This window comes from Papaver somniferum, chromosome 1, assembly GCF_003573695.1.
Source record: "Papaver somniferum cultivar HN1 chromosome 1, ASM357369v1, whole genome shotgun sequence".
In the NCBI taxonomy this organism is placed as follows: domain Eukaryota; kingdom Viridiplantae; phylum Streptophyta; class Magnoliopsida; order Ranunculales; family Papaveraceae; genus Papaver; species Papaver somniferum.
Window position 1 is genome coordinate 44,648,074 of NC_039358.1, and position 26,527 is coordinate 44,674,600.

At 36.3% G+C, this 26,527-nt stretch overlaps 2 protein-coding genes and 1 pseudogene across 4 annotated transcripts; 2 read left to right on the forward strand and 1 right to left on the reverse strand.

Annotated features, from left to right (window-relative positions):
• Positions 1 to 16,992: 16,992 nt before the first annotated feature.
• On the forward strand, positions 16,993 to 19,516 carry LOC113328338 (protein BUD31 homolog 2-like). 2 transcript variants are annotated; one of them, XM_026575456.1, is made up of 5 exons: positions 16,993 to 17,122; positions 18,035 to 18,136; positions 18,284 to 18,471; positions 18,738 to 18,905; positions 19,005 to 19,516. In XM_026575456.1, exons 2-4 carry the CDS (start codon positions 18,043 to 18,045, stop codon positions 18,891 to 18,893), a joined length of 438 nt encoding a protein of 145 aa, XP_026431241.1. In that variant the 5' UTR covers positions 16,993 to 17,122; positions 18,035 to 18,042; the 3' UTR covers positions 18,894 to 18,905; positions 19,005 to 19,516. The 2 variants fall into 2 exon arrangements, with proteins under 2 accessions (XP_026431241.1, XP_026431248.1); XM_026575463.1 differs by having other exon boundaries at positions 19,012 to 19,516.
• Positions 19,517 to 19,844: 328 nt separating this feature from the next.
• LOC113284697 (zinc finger CCCH domain-containing protein 1-like) lies at positions 19,845 to 22,715 on the forward strand. Of its 2 annotated transcripts, none has more exons than XM_026534174.1 (3): positions 19,845 to 20,181; positions 20,612 to 21,438; positions 22,365 to 22,715. In XM_026534174.1, exons 1-3 carry the CDS (start codon positions 20,094 to 20,096, stop codon positions 22,467 to 22,469), a joined length of 1,020 nt encoding a protein of 339 aa, XP_026389959.1. In that variant the 5' UTR covers positions 19,845 to 20,093; the 3' UTR covers positions 22,470 to 22,715. The 2 variants fall into 2 exon arrangements, with proteins under 2 accessions (XP_026389959.1, XP_026389960.1); XM_026534175.1 differs by having other exon boundaries at positions 19,845 to 20,166; positions 20,609 to 21,438; positions 22,365 to 22,657.
• A 384-nt stretch (positions 22,716 to 23,099) lies between these two features.
• On the reverse strand, positions 23,100 to 25,652 carry LOC113328353 (annotated as a pseudogene).
• Positions 25,653 to 26,527: the final 875 nt, after the last annotated feature.

Consider the following 26,527-nt stretch of genomic DNA (forward strand, 5'->3'; position numbering starts at 1 on the left):
CACCTGCCATCCTTCTTCTTAACAAGTAGTATTGGAGAAGAAAAGGGCTTCAACTAGGTTGTATCACACCAGATTTAAGCATCTCTTGCACTAGATGCTCAACTATCTCCTTCTGAATGTAGGGAATTCGATATGGCCTTTGATTTGGGGGTGTAGTGAGTGGCTTTAAAGGAATATGGTGATCATGTGCCCTGGATGGGGGAAGTGTTTTGGGTTCTTGAAATACAGATTCATATTTTTGTAGTAAGGGTAAAATGGGTACAGGAGTTAAGGATTATTCTTCACAAGCAGTTATAGCAAAAAGCCTACTTACCATTCCTCTTTTTTTCTTCTTAAGCCACTTATGTACAGCCTTGCCAGACATCATAGAAAGTTGAGTTGTAGCGGTATTAACTTGAAGATTGATGTTCCGTCCATTTTTGGAGAACTACATTGTCAGTTTGTTGAAGTCGAAAAACATTGGACTTATTCCTCTCATCCAGTCGACTCCCAGCACCATGTCACAACCTCCCAATGTTAAGAGCTGCATATCAAACTGGAAGTCGTGCCCTTACATCTACCACTTGAAGGATGGACATTTAGCATCACTAACCATTTTATTTCCATTAGCCACCGCTACCAATAATGAGCTTGTAGGAATAACATGTCCACCACATCTGGTTGCTGCTACTGGTTCTAAAAAACTGTGTGTATTGCCGCTGTCAATAAGGATGGTCAATGTATGCTTCTTGGCTTCTCCTTCTACTCGAATGGTGTTGTGGGAAACGTGCCAGCTAGAGCATGTACTGAAATTTCAACTTCCTCCTCTTGAGTAGGAGATAATGGAGTTTCTATAGGAGAATCTTCTCCAGATTATGTTGATTCTTCATCATCAGCAGCTAACATATAAATCTGTTGTTTGATGCACTTATGGCCTGCTTGAAATATTTCATCATAGTTATAACAAATACCTTTCTCTCCGCGCTTTCACATATTTGCATATGACAGTTTTTTGATAGGTGGTAGGGAACTTGCAGTAGAGGGAGAAATTTTTTTGGTGAAGGTTCTAGGACTTGTAACTGGAGAAGTAGTATTTCTTTGGGAATAGTTGTTTGAAACATAAAGTGGTGAGGGTTTGTATTGGGATTTAGTTTTCTTAGGTGCATTCTCAAGGAGTGCCTCTTGCATTCTAGCTAAGTAGACAGCATTAGTAAGTGTCTTAGGTGAAAACATTTGAAAATGTAATCTAAGCTCATCCTTAAGGCCACTAATGAAACTGGAAGTAAAATATTCTTCAGCGAGGTGAGGGTTTTTGGCTAACATTAAGGCCTTCAATTCTTCAAAAATTTCCTGGTAATCAAGGACAGAACCAAGTTGGCTGAGCTTGTTAAACTCTCTTACAACATCATGACCAAGCTCTTGGAAACGCAAACAGATATCTCTAATGAAATCTTCCCATGTTACCACTTGTTTACCAATCTGGTAACCTTGAAACCAGGTATCAGCCTTCCCTTCTAGGTACATGGAAGCTAGATTCACCATCTGAGAGTCTGACATATTATGTATGATAAAGAATTTTCTACACTTCCGGATCCAGGATCTGGGGTTTGTACCATCAAATCTAGGAAATTCTACCTTAGGCTTAGGTTGTTGAAATTGATTTTTCCATGATGTATAACGGAATAATTAGGTTTTATAATATTTTTACCTAAATTAATTTGGTTTACGTTTGGTGCAGAACCCAAAATTCCGATGTTATTGCCAAGCTGATTGTCTCGATTTGAGCTCCTTCCACCCGAAGCTTCAATGTAACGGTCCACCTGAGATTCAAAAGCAGCATTAATTACACTCATAAATTCCGCCATTGGTTTAACCTGAGCTTCTTTAATTTCAGCAACCGATTTCAACACTGCATCATATTTAACTGAAGAATTACTCTGAGATTCGGTAAGTTCATCCATCTTCTTATTAGAATCGCTTGAGCTCTAGTAAGCTCATCGATTTTCCTTGTAAGTTCTTCAACAACAACTTTGTCATCCATAATAGGTCCAAGTAATAGATGCTCCTGATACCACTTTGTAGTGATCTACACTATAAAGGATGTGAAATAGACCAATTAAGATGAGATTTAGAAGAAAAAGGGAAGAACACAGAGGAAAGAGATAAGAAGAGAGATATTTTTATAAAGAGAGTAATTGGTTAATTCATAGTTGTCCTCACCCCATGACGAACATGCTACATATACCAAGCCATTGGTCACACCTACCACATGACTAAGATAAACACACCCCAACTAGGATAAGGGCGCCCAACTAACAAGACTTATGGGCTTATAACAAATTGGGCATATGACATCAACACTCTATGATTGGTTCCGAAAGATGCACATTTTATTCCCTGCTGTTTACCTGTAACATTCAGAAGAATTAATCCAATGCCATATGTTTTCATAACATCATTATAGGATCCATCATTATTTATAGTAAGGGCGCCCAATTAAGGAACTAACCATCGGAGGTTCTTACGATTTTGTCTAGTTTCTTTTATCTGAGTAATAACATTTTTGTTATTATGTTCATTAGTAAACTGTCTGCATCTGAAAGAGATCTTACCTTGGGAGTCGTCGTAATTCTGAAACACTTTTTAGTACCTTTCAGACCATATACACCATGCTATGATACCTCTCTTAACTAGCTCTCACTCAGAAATTTGATTTTGATGAAGACTATCAAACCAGCTACAAATCTAGTCTCCTAAATTAATAGGAACTCTATCACTCCGCAATTTTCCCATAGTTTCCCGAGTAGTTTACCAGACTGCCTAGTATAACAAATGTTTATTTTTTTTATACACCAAAAATCGGCCTAATAGGGTGACCGATTATTGGGGTGGATATCAAATTTCATATTAGACAAACTGAAAAGGCGAGGGTACCCAAATACCTCAAGCTAAAAATTTTCCTACCTATAAGTCCTTTCTCTGAAAGTGATTGTCTATGGACTGAGTCGAGACAATGCAACTAATCAGTTCACACTTCGTGTGATTGTCTATGGATATGAGATTGAGACAATACAACAACGAAGTATGTTTACTTGATAAAAAGGTTCAGACTTAACCAAACACAATAGGATTGCTTATCAAGTAAATAGGAATTAACGTTTGTATAATTTACTTTAATTATAATAAAACAATTATAATGCGAAAATATAAAGTAAATGACACAACAAGATTTTGTTAACGAGGAAACCGCAAATGCAGAAAAACCCCGGGACCTTGTCCAGAATTGAATATTATCAGGATTAAACCGCTACACAAAATTACACCAACTTCATATAGTTGAGACCAAGCAACTAAATTTATAGTTCACCTAGTTCGGTCTGTATTCCCACGCCTCCAACTTATGAATAAGTCACGTACTTGGAACAATTCCGTTGGTTCGTATTCCAAACAGTAAAGGAACAACAAATCTGTTTGATATCGACTCTCTTCAACCAAGTGATGTGAGTTCAACAAAGGCTCTTCTGTCTATCTCAATAAACTCCTTCGTCAGGTTCTTAGATCTATCTTATGTTCAACTACCAAAGGTAATTGTTAAGATTTTGCAATCAATACTTTTAATCACAAAGAATTGTATTGATACCTATCTACACAACTAATCAATCCAATTTACCACAAGGATAAACCGACTATAGTTGGATCCTCTTATATCGAAACAAGTATTGTGCACATCAAAGATTATAAACTTCAAATCAGAAATCTTCAATATCTTTTTTGTCTTCAAATCTTCTTAGATCTTCAATAAACGCCTGCACATAACAACTTAAATCTCTTGTGATAAATCACGCACAGAACGGAGTCTGCTAACAAGGGATTATCACAAGATCGTCTTTAGTACTAAAAACAGTCTAAAGATCCATGTTGAAGCTTCGATCTAGTTTGCGTTATTCTTATATCGGAAGACAAGATTTTCAAGCATAAACAAACTAGGTGCAATCAAAGTTCAACCACCGCTAGTCAATCACATCAATCGAAAACACAAGATAAACCGCAATTATCTAGTTTCCCACCAACGGTACTAATAGAGCTTCTCAATCCCAAAGAAGACTTTAAACTGAGCGGCCGTAAGATATTTGGCCTAATCAGGTTACTCTCCTCTCCGAATAGGCGGCTTCACCAGTAACAACACAACCGAGGAAGTTTGCTGTCACGAAGGATTAGTTTGCTAGAAATTTAAACTTCAAGTATTTATAGACAAGGAAGTTTGGACACCAAGGAATTTCCAAGACCAAAAATATTCTCAATATATGCAATAAAGTTCCAAATTCAGTTTCCATAATTCCTGGAAATGCTCTGTCCAAAATAATGACCAAAAATCTCTTTGGAAAATCTTTAATTAGTAAATGCACATTACTAATTATCATTTTCCTAAAATAAAATTAAGACCTTAATTAAAAGATTCTTAACTTATTTATGTTTCGATCCTGGTATTTTCTTCCTTTAGCTATTAAGGAATAACTTTGAACAATAAAAGATAAAGATTATTGTACGTGTTCAAAGTATGTCGGCTTCCTTACTTTGTAAGTCCTCTTTCATACTTAGAACCTTGAAACCGATTTTCCACACTTCCAAACAAGTTTAGAATTGGTTCATCTGACTTTCAAGAACTATGTGATTGATTAAGAACACTCAATCACAAATCATGGGTTTAACGGTTCTACCAAAACAAGTTTCGGTTCTACCTCCATCTGAGTATTGTGCATAGTCACACTAACTTTCCAAAATTCGATTGACTAGGTATTAGGATCGGTTCCCCAAATATATGGTATCTAACTTATATGTGTTGCACATGTCCATAGGATCGGTTCCCCTTTGCCTAAAAACGTGTTGCACATGTCCATAGGATCGGTTCCCCTTTCTGCTACAAACTTGTTTCACCTCATATAAGGATCGATTCCCCTTTGTGATGTGTTGCACCTCTTACTAGGATCGGTTCCACTTTACCCAGATTCGGTCATACACAAATCACAAACTCGATCATACCAACTCAGGTGATTACTTAAGATCGGTTTCACTAATAAAAGTCATACCAATACATAAGTCAGGCCTTTGTGAATAGTTTTACCAAGAACACAAACAAGTCATGAGTGGTTATACTAAATCACACATATTGGTTGTTCACAAGATATGCAATGAATAACAATACCAATAAAGCCTGACGATTTCCTTTTCGATTCATAAACAAGTTTATGAACTTACTTCCTTAAAACACATGTAAAACATTGTTTCCTATGATGAAATCCTCACCTCATACCCATACATAATCACAATAGCATTTAAACAATTTTGTCGATGTCTTATCTACAAAATTTAATGGTTAAGCAATAAACCTCGTATTGTATTCCTTAATACTATGTCTATCTAGAGTGTTCATGCTTCGCAGTTTTGTTTTCAATATGCACGACTTGAAAGATACGTTAGGGAATGAAACAGTTCAAGTCAAATATCACTAACCTCAAGTGGAAGGATGATGATGTCGTTGTAGCTTCTTACTTCTTCACTTCTTCCAGTCTTCGCAATACTTGTAATGTCTCATATCCTAATACTTTCAAGCTAACCTTTACAAAGTTGACTCTAGTACATAATCAAGTGACTCTTAAAATGAGTTTTTATTCACTAAAATATGACAACCAAACTTGACATACCAACGCTTGGTGGGTTCAACCGAGCTATGCTCTAACACAAACTAAAGAGTATTTTGTCTTATATGGACTTATATACACTTCCCAGTAATCAGGTAATGTTATTAATAATGTTGCTGAAAAAGCGGGGTTACAAAAACCACACCCAATATTTCGCTTAGCAATCTGTATGGACAAATTCCAATATACTTTCAAGAGAATCAATAAGACTCAATCTTAATAAAGTATATCAAAGAGTTATATCTCTCTTTCTCGATTCAATTCTTACTCAAGCAAATAGAAATCTGCGAGTCTAATTGAATACAAGAGAAATCACTTGATCGGTACCAAAGACCAATGTTCAAGGATCAATCAATTTCAATCAACAACCAAAGGTCGGATTTCCAATTGATTGATTCAAACGCACAACCTGTGATATTTCAATTATATAACAAAATATAATGCGGAATAGAAATAACACAGACACCAGAATTTTTTTAACGAGGAAACTGCAAATGGAAAAAAAACCCCGGGACCTAGTCCAGATTGAACACCACATTGTATTAAGACGCTACAGACATTAGCCTCCTACAAACTAACTTCGGTCTGGACTTTAGTTGAACCCCAATCAATCTCACACTGATTCAAGGTACAATTGCGCTCCTTACGTCTCTGATCCCAGCAGGATACTACGCACTTGATTCCCTTAGCTGATCTCAACCACAACTAAGAGTTGCTACGACCCAAAGTCGAAGACTTTAATAAAGAAATTTGTATCACACAGAAAAGTATATAGAATAGATAAATCTGTCTCCCACAGATAAACCTACAAGTTTTGTTTCATCTTTTGATAAATCAAGGTGAACATGAACTAATTGATAACCCGTACTTGTATTCCCGAAGAAAAACCTAGTATTAGCAATCACCTCACAATAATCTTAATCAACGCGGCGAAAGAAGATATTGTAGAATCACAAACGATGCGACGAAGATGTTTATGATTACTTTTCTATCTTGCCTACCGGAGATAAAGATCTCAAGCCAATCGTTACGATTGTACTCAACACGATATAATCAGCAAGATCAGATCACACAACTACGAGAAAGTAGTATCGGTCTGGCTTCACAATCCCAATGAAGTCTTTAAGTCGTTAACCTGGTTTAAGAAGAAAACCTAAGGTTAAAGGAGAATCGTTTCTAGATAATACAACTAGTTCACACATAAGGTGTGGGGATTAGGTTTCCCAGTTGCTAGAGTTCTCAATTATATAGTCTTTTAAATCAGGGTTTGCAATCAATGTTAGCTTGGTAATAAAGCATTCAATATTCACCGTTAGATTAAAACCTGATTAGATTCAAGCTAATATCTTTCAACCGTTAGATCGAAAACTTAGCTTGTTACACACAAATGAAATGTACTATTTTGGGTTTATGTAACCGTACCTAAACATGAACATTTGTTGGTTCAACAATAGTTAACCAATGGTTATCCATATGAGCACTTTCATATCAACCATGTTCTTCTTCACCATAACTAGTTCAAATGACTCAAATGAACTAGTTAGAGAGTTTTTCAATTTCAAGGAAATCTTATGTAACTACAAAAGACACAATCGAAGCAAAAACGATTTGATTCACTCGAATCGGTTCATGAACTATATAGCCACAGTTTGCATTTAGCATTCCTTAGTTAATATGAATAAGTTCACAAACAATCGTTTTTAGATATAACCATCTCAAGTTCACAAACTTAGTTCGTGGACTTAAGATCCCGGAAGGAGTTCACAAACTCCAGCAGATATTCTCGGGTCGAAAACTTCCGCCAGTACGCGGACTAGGTTCGAGGACTGAGTTCGCGGACTTAGCTCACGCCACTATTCCGGTTCTCTTGATCAACAAATTTCGCAAACTTCGGTTCAAGGAAAAAGTACTTATACATATATGTGTTACCACACAATGCTCATCTCCATCATTGGTTATATAATCTAAACTCTCATTTCAATCATTGAAACATTCTCAGAGGACGTTATATAGTTGTTATTCACAAATCATTTTTCGTCAGAGCAATTTTTAAAGTGATTGAAACATATCATGACTTTCGTCACTAGGTAAAGAGGAACTTGGCCAAAGAAAAAGCTTACCAACACATATTTCGAGAAATAGATAGGCGAGATAAACTCGGCTCGAAATAGCAAATGTGTATAATCAAAGTCTATATAGCAAAACGACTTTTGTCTCAAAATAGGAGATAGAGTAGATATACTTTTGAGTGATAGATAAGTTCAAGTCTCCACATAACTTTTAGTCGATGAAGATCCACCAGTTCCTTGAGTATTCCTTGGTCTTGTATGATGATCTCCATGGAGTTCTTGAGCTCAACTACACTTTCTATCCTAGTCCGAGACTTAGCTATAGTAGACTAGAAATCAAGACTTATAGTTTTAATCACTAACATTGACAAACATGCTTGAGATAGAAACGCATGCGAGTTCGACCGAGCAATGCTCTAACAATCTCCCCCTTTGTCAATTTTAATGACAAAACTGTCAATACATATGGAATACAAAATAAATGAAATAGATTTTGTAGCTCCTATTCCACATGCCTAATCTTCAACATTACTCGAAATCTTCGTCACTTCCAAGTACTCCAATGATCCCAAAGGTTGTAAGTTCAACATCATCGTTGTTGAAAATCCGTAGCTATAACAACGAGAAAACAAGAGTTCTCAATCATTGTTATACAGTGTCATAGTATCATTATATAGTATCAAAGTTCAATTGCATCACAACTTCGAAAACAATACTATGGTGATATGTATCACTCCTCCTTAGTCAATACTCCATCTCACATGGAAACCACTCCCCTTTTCATAATGATCCGAAAACCATATGTATTTGTAGTGTGAACTACATATTAATTCTCCCCCTTTTTGTCAATAAAATTGGCAAAGGTACGAAAACGGGATCCTAATGAAATTTCCGAAAGAGACATTTCATGACCAAAAGAAAGGCACATATCATCTTATTTAGATGCAATCATATAGCCGAAGCTAAATGCATTCATCAAGGAGTTTATAAAGATACAAGATAACCCCTATAATATTCCACAGCCGCACTCCCCACAAAGATTTGGCAATTAAGCACAAGTTCAATTAAGAACTCTCCCCCATAATATGTCATTCCCGAAAAAACAACAAGAGCGACCTTAATTTCAAAAGAAAAGAAGGATTTATTTGGACATAACAAATCACATACAAGTATGAATTTGAATCCAAAATACTCAATTAAGTTAACCACAAGAGATCCCATGATTAATTTAATCAGAAATGCTCAACATAAGTGAACTTATGGAGACTCAAAAGTACACAATTGGATTAATCACAAGAGAACCCATAATTAATATAATCGGAATACACAACCAAATTAACCACAAAAAGTAATCAATTTAATTGGTCATGCTCGACATAAGAAAACTTACGGAGCAACAACTAAATAACCAAACGAGGATGATTAATTTAGTTGATCATGCTCGACATAAAGTACCTCACGGAGCAACAACTAAGCCAAACAATAACTCAGTCGATAGTGCTCAACATAAGATACCTTATGGAACAACACAGTATGTACATAAAAATTGTTGATCGGAGATCGATCTTATACCGTGGAATAAGCAAGGATTCATTCTATTTTCCATCACCATTTGCACAATGACATACAATAGACATAATCCTTGAAAAACAAAAGATTGTAACCTATCTTCCATCAATAATTGACATAATAGGCTTAACTTTTGTATTTGTCAAAAGTTTATTCCTTCTTTTATCAACACATGCATATCGACATATAAAGGACTTAACTTTCGACAAGATATGGGACAATCACAGTTCACGGATGCAAACATACATATCCTATAATAGATTGCAATATATAAAACCATAAAGATTAATATTGCAAAAATCATCTTCCAAACAATTTTAGAATTTAAACCAATAAATCTAAAAACATGAAGATGAAAACGTTGGACATAGTTATGTGTAATCACAATAATGGCTATTCCAAACTTCTAGTTATTCTTCTAAACAAAACAAGAAAAATAGAAGATTTACTAGACAAATAAACTCTTATAGAGAACATGATCTGAAAAACACTAAACCTTGTCAGCAACCAGAGATTGAACATGGAAGAGCTCATCAGTTGCTTTCTTCAGTTTATTTTTCAAAAACTCAAGATTCCTTGTTGCAATTCCGAGTTGTTCATGTACGACCTCAAAAGCTCGAAGAAGATTTCCTACCAGTTGTGATGACATCTGAACAGGTAGTTTGTTTTCATGATCAATGGCATGATAGCATGTTATGAAAACATGATTCTTGTGAAACTCGATATTCTTCCCCTTCTTGACTTCATCATCTTGGTTTTCTCCATTCATTGTGCACACCAAAAATTGGTAAAACCTTTTGACCTTACAGAACTATGTATCAAGAGATGACACATAAGTGTATATAAATAAGTTCCATGGAAAACCCTAGGAAGGCATGTACAAGTTCGTGTGGGTCAGGTGTTCGTGCACAGGTGGTTACGACCCTAAAGTGTGACCAAAAGGAAATAGAATGAAATTTGTGTGTCAAGACTAATAGTTGAGAATCAACAATTTGGAGGAAGCACACACAATAGGGAATATTTCTCAGGGAGAATGATCAGATTATCTTCTAGAGAAGAATTGGAGCGAAGCTCAATAGATTTTAAGATCAAAATAACAAAGAAGGAAAGAAAAACATACAACCTTGACATCACTTCTCAAGGCACACTTCTTGAGACTATGAGCATCCTTCTCAAACTTACAAGAAGAATGCTGCATTGTGCAGCTATCATGTTGTGTTTAGATGAGCATTTTTCTCACCAATACTGACTGCTTCTTTTTCTCCTCCAAGAGGATTTACAGAAGAAAAACTTGATTTACTTGGGAAAGTTTTATCAAGAGGACAAGAAATACCTGAGTCAGCCGCTTTCCTTGTCTTTTTGATGCTCCGTTTGAGTCTGTTTATGCTGATCTTAAGCTCGGAGACTCGATTATTGATATGAATGAAATCTAGAGCAGGAGACTTGGATCCACAGTCTTCTTTAGAAAGAGAACAAAGACTCAACTTTTCTTTCTTTCTCCTATGCCTTTTTCTCTTTTCGGAGTTAGTTTCCCTTCTGCCACTGTCGGTATTTTTTGTTTCAAAAACACAATTAAGAAAAGTCTTATCACGGAATTTTTCTTGATTGTCGACAATGCCTTTTACTCCAACAATATGAGAGACAAGTTTAATAACTTCTTTTGACATCCATGCAAGAATGTTGTGAAGTTTTTCATTCCTTAAACGAAGATGACATCTTCGCTCAGAATGTCCTTTATTTACGCAATAATAGCAGTTAAAGGAATTGTTCTTAACCGTTCTCATGTGAGTATATTTAGACGGGGAAAAAACCTTGTTTCTAGAAACATTACATGCTGCAAAGGGTTTCTCACAGGAATAATTATCATTAGCTTTAACAAAATTGATCTTGCTCGTTTTTGGAGCGTCTATTCCTTTATAGACCAGACCACGTGTATCACGATGTTCTTTACATGCTCCAATCATAGAGGATAATTTTGTAGAGCTAGAATTGAATCTACTCAGATTCTCTTCCAGTGATTTCACTTTATCAAGTGCAGCAGCAAGGTCAGTCTCCAAGGATTTTTCTTTGGCGAGAAGACTGAGTTCTTTGCCATTAAAATATTTTTGTTGAGAGTCATATCTTGCTTCGGATTCCGCAATTTTTTCTTTCAACACAAAGAGATTTCGCAGAAGATTGTCACATTCGGAACTTTTCGAGCGTACATCTTCATCACGATCTTTAACAATAGATTGTAAGAGTTTATATCTACAATCATATCCCTTAAAGGTTTTCTCAATTTTCTGTTTTCTTGACAAAGAGGAGCCATGTTTTTCTCAAGCAAGTTGTTGACTTTTTTTCTTTCAAGTCACAATCAAACAACTTGATATACTGAGTGACTTCCTCATCAAGGCTTTGTCCTTCTTCAGAATCACTGTCATCTGAAAGATCATCCAACTGATCATCAAGAGATTTCTCCCAGTTGAATGCACATTTAGACAATGGACTAGAGACAACGTCCCTTTTAGGAGCTTCACGACTTTGAAGCTCACGAGGATGACTATGAATTGATGTTGCGTTATCAAAGATATTATGATTATCCATAGAGTCGGATCGCTTACAAACACAGATTTGCAAGGTCTTAAACGTGTTTTCCTGCTTTGATGCCAATTGAAAAAGCGAGGGTAAAACAACCACACACAATATTTTGTTTAGGAATCTGTATGGACAAACTCCAATATACTTTCAAGAGAATCATAAGACTCAATCTTAATAAAGTATATCAAATAGTTATATCTCTCTTTCTCGATTCAATTCTTACTCAAGCAAATAGAAATATGTGAGTCTAATTGAATACAAGAGAAATCACTTGAACGGTACCAAAGACCAATGTTCAAGGATCAATCAATTTCAATCAACAACCAATGGTCGGATTTCCAATTGATTGATTCAAACGCACAACCTGTGATATTTCAATTATATAACAAAATATAATGCGGAATAAAAATAACACAGAGACCAGAATTTTGTTAACCAGGAAACCGCAAATGCATAAAAACCCCGGGACCTAGTCCAGATTGAACACCACACTGTATTAAGACACTATAAACACTATCCTACTACAAACTAACTTCGGCCTGAACTGTAGTTGAACCCCAATCAATGTCACACTGATTCAAGGTACAGTTGCGCTCCTTACGTCTCTGATCCCAGCAGGATACTATGCACTTGATTCCCTTAGTTGATCTCACCCACAACTAAGAGTTGCTACGATTCAAAGTCGAAGACTTTAATAAACAAATTTGTATCACACAGAAAAGTTTATAGAATAGATAAATTTGTATCCCACAGATAAACCTACAAGTTTCGTTCCGTCTTTTGATAAATCAAGGTGAACATGAACTAATTTATAACCCGGACTTATATTCCCGAAGAACAACCTAGTATTATCAATCACCTCACAATAATCTTAATCGACGCGGCGAAAGAAGATATTGTGGAATCACAAACGATGAGACGAAGATGTTTGTGATTAGTTTTATATCTTGCCTATCGGAGATAAAGATCTCAAGCCAATCGTTACGATTGTACTCAACACGATAGAATCAACAAGATCAGGATCACACAACTACGAGAAAGTAGTATCGGTCTGGCTTCACAATCCCAATGAAGTCTTTAAGTCGTTAACCTGGTTTAAGAAGAAAACCTAAGGTTAAAGGAGAATCGACTCTAGCTAATACAACTAGTATCACATAGGAGGTGTGGGGATTAGGTTTCCCAGTTGCTAGAGTTCTTCCTTATATAGTCTTTCAAATCAGGGTTTGCAATCGATGTTAGCTTGGTAACAAAGCATTCAATATTCACCGTTAGATTAAAACCTGATTAGATTCAAGCTAATATCTTTCAACCGTTAGATCGAAAACTTAGCTTGTTACACACAAATGAAATGTACTATTTTGGGTTTATGTAACCGTAACTAAACATGAACATTTGTTGGTTCAACAATAGTTAACCAATGGTTAGCCATATGAGCACTTTCATATCAACCATGTTCTTCTTCACCATAACTAGTTCAAATGACTCAAATGAACTAGTTAGAGAGTTTTTGTTCAATTGCAAGGAAATATTATGTAACTACACAAGACACAATCGAAGCAAAAACGATTTGATTCACTCGAATCGGTTCATGAATTATATAGCCACGGTTTGCATTTATCATTTCTTAGTTAATACAAATAAGTTCACAAACAATCGTTGTTAGATATAAACATCTTAAGTTCGCAAACTTAGTTCGCGAACTTAAGTTCCCGGAAGGAGTTCACAAACTCCAGCAGATATTCTCGGGTCGAGAACTTCCGCCAGTTCGCGGACTTAGCTCACTCCACTATTCCGGTTCTCTTGATCAACAAAGTTCGCAAACTTCGGTTCAAGGAAAAAGGGCTTATACATATATGTGTTACCATACAATTCTTATATCTATCATTGGTTATATAATCTAAACTCTCATTTCAATCATTGGAACATTCTCAGAGGACATTATATAGTTGTTATTCAAAAAACCATTTTTCGTCAGAGAAATTTTCAAAGTGATTGAAACATATCATGACTTTCGTCACTAGGTAAAGATGAACTTGGCCAAAGCAAAAGCTTACCAACACATATTTCGAGAAATAGATAGGTGAGATAAACTCGGTTCGAAATAGCAAATGTGTATAATCAAAGTCTATATAGCAAAATGACTTTTGTCTCAAAATAAGAGATAGAGTAGATAGACTTTTGAGTGATAGATAATTTCAAGTCTCCACATACCTTTTAGTCGATGAAGATCCACCAGTTCCTTGAGTAGTCCTTCGTCTTGTATGATGATCACCATGGAGTTCTTGAGCTCTATTACACTTTTTATCCTAGTCCGAGACTTAGTTATAGTAGACTAAAAATCAAGACTTATAGTTTTGGTCACTAAAATTGACAAACATGCTTGAGATAGCAACGCATGCGAGTTCGACCGAGCAATGCTCTAACAGTTGCCACTTCACTTGAATGGTTTTAGATGAGGGGATCAATTTTTTTGTATTAATATAAAAAATTTATCCCCTCGTCAAAAAATGACATTTTGAGTGGGATCTCACTTCTAATGTTAAAGGATAATGTTATTGATTATCTAACTCCAGAGATAAATCCACCACATGAAGAAAAAAAAATTAATGACACTAGGTGGCTTACCCTACCATTATCTTGATATCAGCCAATTTGTTACATACTCTACGAATAAAAATTGTTTGTTGCATTGTTGATGAATTGTGCAATGCCTGTAAGAATCGGATCAATGATAAAGTGTGTGACCTGTAATTTTCTGTAATATTTTTTTCCTTTAGGAATGCAAGACACTCTGCTTGCTCCGAGTCTGATACCCCTTCGACATCCAACGTTCTTTGGAAGTATAAAGAGTATATTTATTTTTTTGTAAAATCCTAGTAAGTTTCAAGATGATTGCTTTTGTAGTCGTAGTTCTTGGGTGTGGGTATATGTTTTGAAACTGATCACGTTCGCATTTTGTCTTCCAAATACTCCGGCTACAACCATTACCAGATTCAACCATTCTCCATTGGGCTGCAACTGACTGTATTGTGTTGTCCATTTTTCAAAAATTATAAGGATGTATGAGCTTCGACAATGCAGTATCCTGCTTCCTCCAGGTACCTATATCCGTACTTCCTTTGAAAAAGAACAGGTGAAAAGAACATTATATGTGCTCTCATCTAGATGCTTGCAGAGAGAACATAACTGGTTGATATAACTACAAATCATAGATAGTCTTTCTCTTGTTGGAAGGTTGTTAGCAAGACACTTCTAAATTGTTGGAAGGTTGTTAGTAAGACACTTCCAGAAGAAGTGTTTAAATTTAAGCCACGTTCTATTCTGCCAAAAGTCTTTCCATGTTACTGGGGTACCTATTGTAGTAGTTAAAACTTGGATAATCCCCATGCTAAACCTTTGTTTTATTTTTTTCATTTTTTCTTTATAAATTTCCTCAAACCACAAAAAAACCACTGAATCTTAATAGTATACATGTAGGTTTTTGAGGTGTAAGAATAAAAGGTAGGTAAGACCTTTTGAAAGTAATTCACGAGAATATTATGTTTCAGCTACGAGGTTATCAGTGTTGACGCTATGGGAAAATCAGGTAACTATGGAAAGTTGTAGGCAGTTAAACATTTGAGCATGAGCAGATGTCAATGTGATACATACAGTAATAAAGTCATAGGGTGATGATATAAACAACCTGGGTACGAAACTCGTACGCTTTGGGGTGGACAATTTACTTTTTTTCTTTTTGAACCCTGATTTTGGGCATACTGAAATCTTACTAGGCATACTGCATAAAGACAAAAAAAGGTTGTGAAATAGCAAAATCAGATTACCCCTTAAGCCAAATTTTTTTTAATGGCAAATCTTCCCTTTACGTATTAGTGTTAGTAATACTGATTAGTGATTAAATATTTTGTTTAGTGATTAAGATAACTTTCAGAATTATAAAGGTTGTTTAGATGATTTTTTGGATCATGGTTCGGCGAAACAGGTTGAGGTTCGGCTGACATCTATGAGCCGAATCTACCAATTGATGAACGGTTTGGCTCACTGAATATGTTTACTGCATGCGCCGAACCTATAATTTTCAATTCCAACCCTTTTTCTAGACACTAGTTCGGCTTATATGAAAGTTTCATAGTAAGCGGAACAACATCCTGAATAGCTCGGAAAAAAATAATTACTGGTTCAGCTTATATTTCGAAATTCGTATGAGCCGAACATCAATTTGTTATTTTTTGGGTTAAAATATTGTTATTGGTTCGACACATATTGAGAATATCGTAATAGCCGAACCTCGTAAATGTGCTAGGTTCGGCACATATTATGATTATCGAATACGCCGAACCCCTATGCATCTCTATCTGTGACTAGGTTCGGCTTGAAATTTCATGAAATTTCATGAAATTTCATGTCGAACTGTTCATATACACTTACATGAAGCTTTTGTGAAGAACAGTTCGGCTAAAAACGCAACTCAATTTTGAGCCTAACCCAACACTGTAACCGTCATTCAATCGATGAAAAACAGCAAATAGGAGATTGGGTTTGTAAAACTTGCTTTCTTATCCTCATTTCCGGAGTTGGATCAGTTGGTTCAATTTCTAGTTCAATTTGTGGTTGATTTTCAGTTTCTACACCTTCATCTTCAATTGGTTCTTCTTCTTCAATTGATGGATTAGAAGACGATTTGGTTTGCCTAGTCCCTGCTTTTATTTGTACGAGTCATTATGTGGTTCAGTTTAATCGACGATCAAATTTTTACGAATCGACAATTAATCACGATGATGAATTTTTTTTTCGCAGGAGGGGGAAGAGTTCGGCTAGAGGAGGAGGAAGAAGAAGAGATGGTAAGGGAAACTGATTTTGATTTTATAGAAAATTGATTTTAGATTTTTGTATCATCGGTATATAGGTAATTGAACTATCCATAGGGTACCCCTTATAAAGTCACTCAAGATGAGACTATTGTTTTGTATGCCTAGAAAGATTTAGGTATGCCCAAAATCAGAGTTCTTCTTTTTTCTTTTCCTAGGACCTGGGCAAGTTTAAACTTTATTATATAACCTTTGGGCTTTAACCCAGTGTAAAAAGAAAAACTTTCTTACAATCCCACTTCTTCTGTTCAGCCTCTTCTTCCGCCTCTCAGTTTCTCTTTTTCACTCTTGAGTAGTTCAGTTCAGAAATCAGATTCGGTTTCCACACTTCAAATCACCAGCAACAAACCAACACCGGAAGGTAAGACAAAGAATCATTGTAATTACTTGTTAGGGTTTTGTTTTTGATTTCAATTTTGCTCTGGAATTTATAAAGCCATGGATTCGATTTGTTTTTCTTTATTTTTGTTCCCAAGATTAAGCCACGAATTCGATTTGGTTTCGCATGCAATAGGACTGTGACTTCGATTTATGTTTGTAAGATTTTGAAAGATGGGAGTTCAGAGTCTGATGAGATTAGACTTTTAAATGTTGGGTTAGATGACTTGTTCGATTATTCGTCTTTAAAGATTAACTGTAGTGGGTTTGTTTAACTCAGTGCGCATCATCAATGAATTTTGATATTCTGGGACTGTTTAATTTTAATGATTCAAGATGCAAATTGATGAATTAAACCAGCCATGGAATATGATGCTTGAAACGAAGCATGGTGAAACCTTTGAGAAATAGAGAAACTTTTAATGTTTCTGCAGTCCTCGGAAGGAGTACATGTTGGGCTCGGACGTACATACATATCAACTTTGTTATGAAATCTTTTATGATGATCCAAGCGGCAAATTTCTGACAAGGGATGATGATAGTTGTTGCGAAGATGTCGCATAACGGCTTTAGTTGGTACTAATGAGTTTCTAGATTTTTGAGAGGTTTTTTTCACTCATAAGAGTTATTCTTCCTCAATAGCCTAATAACTTTAGGAATAGGTTTTAGTGTTTTTTCAGCCTGAGTCTTTATGGAATCAGTTTAGAGTTTTATTAGGATGCCTGAATCTGCATAAATAGAATCTTTGTAGTTTATCAGAGAAGCTATTGAATTATTGAGTTTTCTTTATTATCTTTTGTCCACTACTTGGTGGTCCTAGGTAAGAACTACCAGTTCTTAATAAATTGTTCGTCTTTCCAGTCAATAGGTGCTAAATTGTAAATTGATATTGCAGCTCAAAACATGCCTAAGATAAAGACCAACCGTGTCAGATATCCAAATGGCTGGGAGCTGATTGAGCCCACTCTACGTGAGTTGGAAGCAAAGATGAGAGAAGGTACCTCATTTTCTTTCTTAATTCAGCACAAATGTACAATAGTAGCCTAGTCTGATTTTTATCTTACTTTACTTTGGCGGACTGTTTTACACTGTTTACATTCACATAAAACCAACACGTTCGGACTGTTATATGTTTCTGCAACAGCTGAAAATGACCCACATGATGGAAAGAGAAAGTGTGAAGCATTATGGCCCATTTTTAATATCGCACATCAGAAGAGTAGATATATCTATGATCTTTTCTACAGAAGGAAGGAAATTTCTAAGGAGCTGTATGAGTTCTGTTTGGACCAAGGGTACGCTGATCGCAACCTAATTGCCAACTGGAAGAAGGTGTGTTCTGAGTGTTCTCTCTTTCTAGTAATCGATGAACTACTTTAGTTTGTTTTGTTCTCAGTATATTTAATTTTAAAACAATGGGCTCAGCAAACCATACTACAAATGCTCCTAACTCCTTATCATTTAGTTCATGGGCTTAAATCATATTGTTCAATGCAAAATCCATTATACAGTTAGTTTCTCATAGAAGTTTATATGTAATAGAATCGATTTAAAGCTATCTAACTTATACTTTCCTTGCTGTGTGTCTTTGAATGCAGTCGGGATATGAACGCCTATGCTGCCTGCAATGTATTCAGCCACGGGACCACAACTTCGGCACCACTTGCGTATGTAGAGTTCCCAAGCACCTGAGGGATGAAAAGGTCATTGAATGTGTACATTGCGGATGCAATGGTTGTGCCAGTGGTGACTGATTTTTACTATTTGTAAGTAGTATTTCTGTCTTTTTCTGAGTAATGTAAAACAAAAAATGCTGAAGATTGGTCCCTCTTTTCTACGGGTATTAATCAAAACCGTAATTTCAGTATTCAGGTTGAGGACAATGTTTTCACTTGTTGAGTTATAGACTCCACAGAGATAGCCGACTATCTTTTGTTTTGCATCAAAACGGAAGAAGATTAGCTCGATCGGCTAGAATGGTTCTTGACCAGAGTTTGCTATGTTCTCCGTGCATTTCTTGGAAGAAATTCTGGAAGACCCAACTCTCTCCTAGAATCCTCAACTTCTTGCGGAAATGTATCCAAGGTTGTCTTCATACAGGTGAAAGAATGCATAAGCTATGCAGGAATGGTTTGACTAAACTCTCTAGCAAGTTCTAACTCACAGCTTGAACGAATTCAAGACAACAGTTACAAAAGCTGGGATGGATCACCGGATCTGTTTCTGAAACTGACGTAGCATTTGATGGTGTTTCAAAAAATGCATCATGATTTATTTATTTTATTTATTTATTTTCTGTATCTGACTTGTCTGTATCTGACTTGCCTAGTTTTGAATGAAAATCATCTGACTCATCTGAATCTGAGTCAGTGGTTTGGTCCCATAAGCCGGGGCATATTCAGATGGGTCCGAGTCCTAAGTCATAAGTCGGGGCATATTCAGATGGGTCCGAGTCCTAAGTCAGACATAACTCAAAATAAAAAACAATCAATCTGACCTGATACGAGTCAGAAACCAAATCTGATGCAGACGTGAGTCAGCAGAATAAAACAAACATGATAGGATAGGAGACTAGTGACAACAGTGAGTCCCACAGACCCTAGTTTTGAGCGATTCAAAAACCGACTCAAATCAGTGGGTCCCACAGTACAAACATGGAAGCTCGAGTTGTTTGCTATAAGCCTTGAGCCAGCAGAACAATCTCCTCCGCCACCACTTCTTCTTCTTTTTTAATTACAACCTCCAAAACAAACCAAATGTTCCTGGTTAAAAAATCTCGATTCACACTTAAACCCCAAATCATTATCGTTACAATCCCCATAAACAGATTTGATCATCATCTAGCGAAAGGAAATTCGACCCCATAAACCCTAGTGTTTTTTCTTCTCCACAGACTCTGAATTTCTCTTCATTAAGTTCTTCTTAAACAAATACTTAGATTAGGAAAGGAAATTATGGCGGATTCCGAACCTTCTAATCTACCTGAACGATCTACTGAACCATCATCCACTAATCCTGTGAAAGAACCATCTAAAGAACCAGGTATGTATTTATGATGAATCTTCTTAAATCTTATTTTGTTTCTGTTTACTGTTTTAGTTTCATAAAAATCAAGAGCTGTAACATTCAATTGCTGATTGCAAAAGATTTAGCTTTCACCCTGTTGAGCATAAGGCAATACGCTTTGGCCCCTCTTAAGTTCTAGACCAATGCCAATTGCCAAGAGAGGTTCTTCTGAATCCATCAAGGAAGCGGTATCACACTTGATTATTTTACAGTCAGGTGGCTGTTGCTTTATTTGGTATTTGAATTTAAGTGGGTTTGAATCTCAGTGGGAGATGGTTCAAACTGAGGAGACCATTAGTAATGGGTATTTCTGATGGTAGTATTAGGGTTTAATCTGGTATTTTGCTTTGTTTTTTAGTTTTGAATTTGCTAATTGATTAGTTGTTGTTTCTTTTGTCGTTCTCAGTGTGTAGTTTCTTTCGTAAGCCATCGAAGAATAAAAATATAAGAAAGCGAAAGAATGATGATGAAGAGGAGGACAATGGAGAAGAAGGTTCTTCAGTGATTCAGAAACCCAAATTGGCTCCAAAGGCTGATAATAAGTTACATTTTTCGACAAAACATGTGGCTGAAACAAATCAAGAGCCTGATGAGTCTAGGAGATTTCATTTTGAGTCGTCGAAAGTAATTCAGGTTCAACACGATAGCAGAGCTACAGCGACGTTAGAAACTGAAACTGATTTTTCTAATGATGCAAGGGCGATACGTGAGAGAGTACTTAAGCGAGCAGAAGAGGCGTTGAAGAAGAATAAGGATAAGAAGCCTAGCGATGAGAAGCTTTATAAAGGTATACATGGGTATACAGATTTTAAAGCCGGGTTTAGAAGAGAACATACAGTTGCTGGTGAGAAAGCTGGTGGTGCACATGGACCACTTAGGGCTTCTGCTCATATTCGTACGTCTGCGAGGTGGGATTATCAGCCGGATATATGTAAGGATTATAAGGAGACTGGGTACTGTGGGTTTGGAGATTCTTGTAAGTTTATGCATGATAGAGGAGATTATAAGTCTGGATGGCAGATGGAGAGGGAATGGGAGGAAGCTGAGAAGATTAGAAAGAGGAATTTAGCTTTAAAAGCAGATGATGATGACGAGGATGAGAATGAAAAAGCAAATGCGAGTGATGATGATGAAGATGCGCTTCCTTTTGCTTGTTTCATTTGTCGACAGGCTTTCGTGGATCCCGTGGTTACCAAATGCAAGCACTATTTCTGTGAGCATTGTGCTCTTAAGGTACTTATTTTCTAACCGGAAATTTTCGCTGAATCTCGAAGTGTTTGATAACATATGTTTATTTACGTAGTTGTGTTGCGCTTGCAAGTTTGATAATATATGTTATCATCCCGTAAAACAATGACAATCATTACAATGGTGTAGCCATTAACGTAGAAACCACATACAATTATCTTTTATAATACTTTAGTTAGCTCGCATGGTCTTAGATTATGGTAACAGTACAGTGTTAGGTATGCGTGGGCAAATTTCAAGCATAAACGTTTTATTTGATAAACGAGAGAAATTGCTAATGAAAGAGAGCAACAAGATTTAGATTTGATGGTCATCCATGTTATCAGAAAAAATCTGACGTCTTGAATGGTTCCTGACTACCCTAGCAAAAGTATCTGCATATTTGTTACAGTTTCTAGTGAGGAAGCTAGACTTGAAAGATTTAAACTGATTTAACCTAGTCATTACACTCAACATAACAGACTCACAACTTTTTCTAAAGCACTAGACTTTGTAGCAAAACAATCCATTATGAATTTGTCATCATTTGGAATGCTGACTTGTTTTAGACCTCTGCTGCTGTCCATCTGAACCTGATCACTTCCCTGCTAGCTCTGGTTTGTTCAGGTTTTTGAAACCTAAATTTCTAGCCCTGTGATAGGGATGCTGTTCCAGTCCCTTTTTATGATTTCAATGAGGTCAATGGGACTAGGCTTTTTATCCTCAAAGACTAGGCTTTTGGTCAATTGGACTAGGCTTTTTATACTTTCAGATATGCCATAAAACAAAGGCCAGAAATCTGTGTTTTCTTGTTTACAGAATTTTTAGTAAGCATAAACCTGTGTTTTCTTGTTTTACTGAGTTTTACCTGTAGTCTTCCTGTTTTTGATCTCTCTTTACCAGAATCTTACTTGATTTTCTTATGTCCACAGCATCATTCCAAAAACAAAAAGTGCTTTGTGTGCAACACTCCAACTCTTGGCATGTTCAACACAGCTCATGAGATCAAAAGGAAGATGGCTGCTGAGGGAAAATGATGGCTTGTCAATTCGATCATCTATTGATTTCTTGTGTTATTGAGTTTCAATACCTCTTTTTGTTAGTGTAGCAATGAAGAAGAATATGCGCACTTTTTTGGTCTTTTTCTTTAACTCTTGAATTCACAAATTAGAGAGTTATAGTTGTAGTTGTAATTGTAATTGTATGACCGGTTAATAGAGACTTGTGTAAAAATTGTGTCCAACGCCTAGCTGTTTTGTTTTGGTTTGGTGAGTTTGTCCCAACCCATGGAGTGTAGCTTCCTTTGGTTTGCAATGTCCAGTGAGGCAATGCCCAAAATTCAGTTGTCACAATTGGTTTAGCAATTTGCCAGTTTAGCAACCCTGGCAGCACCTGGGTGTTCTTTTTTTGGTCAAATATCGCTTTTGGCAACAACATTACGGATGCTCTAAACAACCTTGAACAACCTTGTTTGCTCCAAAAGTTTTCATTAGAAATAGTTTAAACAAAGTTGGAGACGTTCACACGGCTGGTAAAAATTCCATACCTACACTTTTATGGCAACCCGCGTTAACATTTTCTTTTGTTTAATCTTGATAATAGGCCTGATCATCAGACATAAATTGCCATGTCAAAATGATTGATAATTGAAATTCAAACAGATATCAGATAATGATAATAGAATTGAAGGAAGAGTGATAGGCGGTTTAGGTGTGGCGTGTCACAGAGATATTCTTACAGAATCCATATATAGAAAGACAATAGAAAAAGAAAAGTCTAACTAGTAAGATAAGCAAAAGACGGCAGTCACAGAAATCACAACCTAATCGTCAGAGGAAACCAAGATACTCAGATTCGTAGTAGCCGAATCCAACACCATCATCATCATCATCACTGGAGATATAACTGCCTCCACAATATTCATCATATCCGTCGAAGTCAATGTCAGAAAGTCCAGAGGGGTCATCTTCATATCCATAGAATTCGTCATATCCATCATCGATTGCAGCATCAAATTCATATTCATCAGTGGAGTCATTTGGAAGCCTTAGTTTTATAAGCCTCTGTTTGCAACTCTTCAGCAGATCTGCTTCTAGATTAAGGTTAAAGCATTGACGGAGATCCAGAGATTCAAGGTGCAGGCAGCCATCGAGAATACCCCTCAAGCCTACATTGGTCAATTTATTCCCGAAAAGATGAAGATGCCGCAGCTGAGGCATGTTCTCTGCAATGGATAGTGCCTCCTCATCAATTTCTATGCGTGGTCGCCTGAAGCAGCGAGAATTCAGCCGGAACGATTTTAGCTGAGGGCATGCTTTCCCAACAGCTTTAAGCATATCCTCTGAGAAAGAGCAGTAACAAATTTCAAGTTCCTCCAGCATGACAGCTTTCTTGGCCATGTTAATCAGTGCATCATCGCTAACTTGATAACAAGATACAAGCCGAAGACATCTCAAGGAACTACACCTGGAATCAGACAATTAGTACAGAGGAGTTAGAGATAATGTTATTAGGCATACAGACAAGTCAATGTTTTAGAATCGGAGGTTGCCAATTAGAATAACATACTTTGGTAAACTATTATGTCACAAAATGAAATCTCTAAAATCATCAGCAATTAGCCAATAACTGAGTACTTCACTGTATATTGGACAGACCTAAAGTAATTTTAAAAAGAAGGGTTTGGATATTCAAGAGCAATATTTTACACAACAGATAAGCATGCTCGAAAGCAGGATTGATCAAAGTCGTAAGAGTGGTGCACCACAATCAACAAAAATTAACTCCAACAGATGAAGTTCACACTGCGATCCCCAGTGCTGGACTTTGTCAGCCCACGAAGCCTATGGTTCTAAGTGCTTTGATAACTGACTGTTAGCCTACAGTTTTAAGAGCATTAAATGCCAGACCTGGTGCACTGTACTGGCTCATCTATTTGAGAGAGAAAATTGCCATAATGTCATTCAAGTTGTTTTAAAATGCATAATGAAAAACAAGGACAGTAATCCCAATAACCTAGATAAAAGAGCTTAAGAATATTTTGTGCCACTTGTGCTCAGTGCACTTTACGACTTTACCAATTTGCTAAGATCAGTAACCTTAATCAATCAGCTGATCGGTTGGCATCTTCAAAATAAAAAGCGCAAATGACCAACTTTTATAAGAAACAATAAAAAACAACAACGGGTATGCCTACATAGTAGTATCATCCGGTAAGAGGATGCCGAGTATTCAGAACACCATAGGTAGGAAAAGCATATATGAATGCGAATGTGTCTATTCTTTCGTTTGGAATATTCCAAATATTTTTTAATGTCTTTTTGAGCACTCACGGGTTCCATTATAGCGCCCTTAAATCTATTTAAAATCTAAATGAAAATGACATTTGATGGGCAACTCTACAACAGGGCAGAGCTAACACCTCCAGCAGAAACAGTAAGAAACCTAATTGATTCGTGTGTGTTTTAAAATCAGTAACATTTTAGCAGAAACTTCATTATCCTAAACAACATACCTAACGAAACAGTTATAATAGACATAATATGGAAGGAAAAGCCATCCGAAACTGCAAATGAACAACTAGAAAATCATAATATGAAATTGAGGTAGAAGATTCACTTACTTATCAGCAATATAATCTACAAACTCATCAGTACCAAAATGTTCCATGGAGAACTCAACCAACTGTCCACAGCTCCTCTTGCCATCTTTTCCATATCATAGAATCCACCATCAAACAAATCCCACCTATTCCTCATATCCACAGAACGAAACAGCAGAGGCTCGAAACTTTTCGCCACATAGAACATACTGATTGAGCCCTAAACAACATATCAATTGCTACTAATTTAAGAAATATATGAGCCAGAACATCAGGAGGCAACTCAACCCAATTTCTAAATGAACTTGGTTCTTCTGTTGAAATCGGAATTTGATTCTCCATGATACTACAATCCATCCTCCAAAGATGCAACAATTCAGACCCTAGCTATGAAATCACTAAATCTCTGACGTTTTAATTCGGGATTTCTATAAAACTTAACCCTAGACAAAATTCTACAGCAAGAATAATTAAAATTCCCTCTTTGGTACCTTATGTAAAGGATGGGAGATTGGGAGAAATGCTGCTGTTGCGGCTGCTTTGGTTCAGCAAATCCTGTTTGTCAAGTGAAATATCGGAAAACCTCTCAAAATCCATTTTTCGCTGGGAGGAAGAATAACTAGACATTTTACGTCATACGTGTTGTTTAAGAGCCCTGGAGCCACACTTTTGTAAAGGGGAAACGAGGGGGAGACCCAAAAAAAAAAAATTATCATTCTCAGGCGCACAATTACTTTTAGGTACCGTGACACCCATAATTATATGAAATTATTAAAAATGTATGCATGACGGATTATGCATTCGCATGACGGGTTATGCATCAGGGGTATAATTGGAAATGCAACTTGGATATAACATATCTAAAAATCCGCGCCTTGGAATTTTACAAATTTTATATCGTTGGAAATTTTTTTAAGAGAGTTACGCAACGAGTACAAACAACAATATTAAATTTTTGTTTTTCACGAAAAAATCGGAGGTGATCATCATTTTAGGCAAAATTTCGAAAACTGACTACATAACCATTATGCAGCCACCAAAAAAGATGCATAACACATTCTGCAGACACATAACGAATTATGCAACCATTTTCTCGACTGCATAACAAATTATGCATCTGCATCTATAACAAGTTATATTGTTTTGGTTGGTTTTAGTGCGTACATAAAAAATTAATGCATAATGCATTATGCAAACATATTTTCGGATGCATAACAGGTTATGCATCTATTTTCTCGATGCATAAAAGATTGTGCAACAAATTTGTCGATGCATAATGCATTATGCAGCCATATTTTCGGATGCATAACAGGTTATGCATCAATTTTCACGACTGCATAACATGTTATGCAGATATTATTGTAGTTGCATGACAAGTTGTGCAGTCTTTGTTTTTGTTGGTTTCAATAGTGACGAAATAAATTGATGCATAACGTGCTATGCAACCGTTTTCTGGACTGCATAACAAGTTATGCAACAAATTTTGTAAATGCA

Excerpts from the sequence above, each read along its gene's own strand:
- LOC113328338 (XM_026575456.1), top strand. The coding sequence starts at position 18,043 with ATGCCTAAGATAAAGACCAACCGTGTCAGATATCCAAATGGCTGGGAG. Across the intron at positions 18,137-18,283 it reads GGAAGCAAAGATGAGAGAAG|CTGAAAATGACCCACATGAT; the intron begins GTACCTCATTTT and ends TTTCTGCAACAG. Across the intron at positions 18,472-18,737 it reads TAATTGCCAACTGGAAGAAG|TCGGGATATGAACGCCTATG; the intron begins GTGTGTTCTGAG and ends CTTTGAATGCAG.
- LOC113284697 (XM_026534174.1), top strand. The coding sequence starts at position 20,094 with ATGGCGGATTCCGAACCTTCTAATCTACCTGAACGATCTACTGAACCA. Across the intron at positions 20,182-20,611 it reads AGAACCATCTAAAGAACCAG|TGTGTAGTTTCTTTCGTAAG; the intron begins GTATGTATTTAT and ends TGTCGTTCTCAG. Across the intron at positions 21,439-22,364 it reads GTGAGCATTGTGCTCTTAAG|CATCATTCCAAAAACAAAAA; the intron begins GTACTTATTTTC and ends TTATGTCCACAG.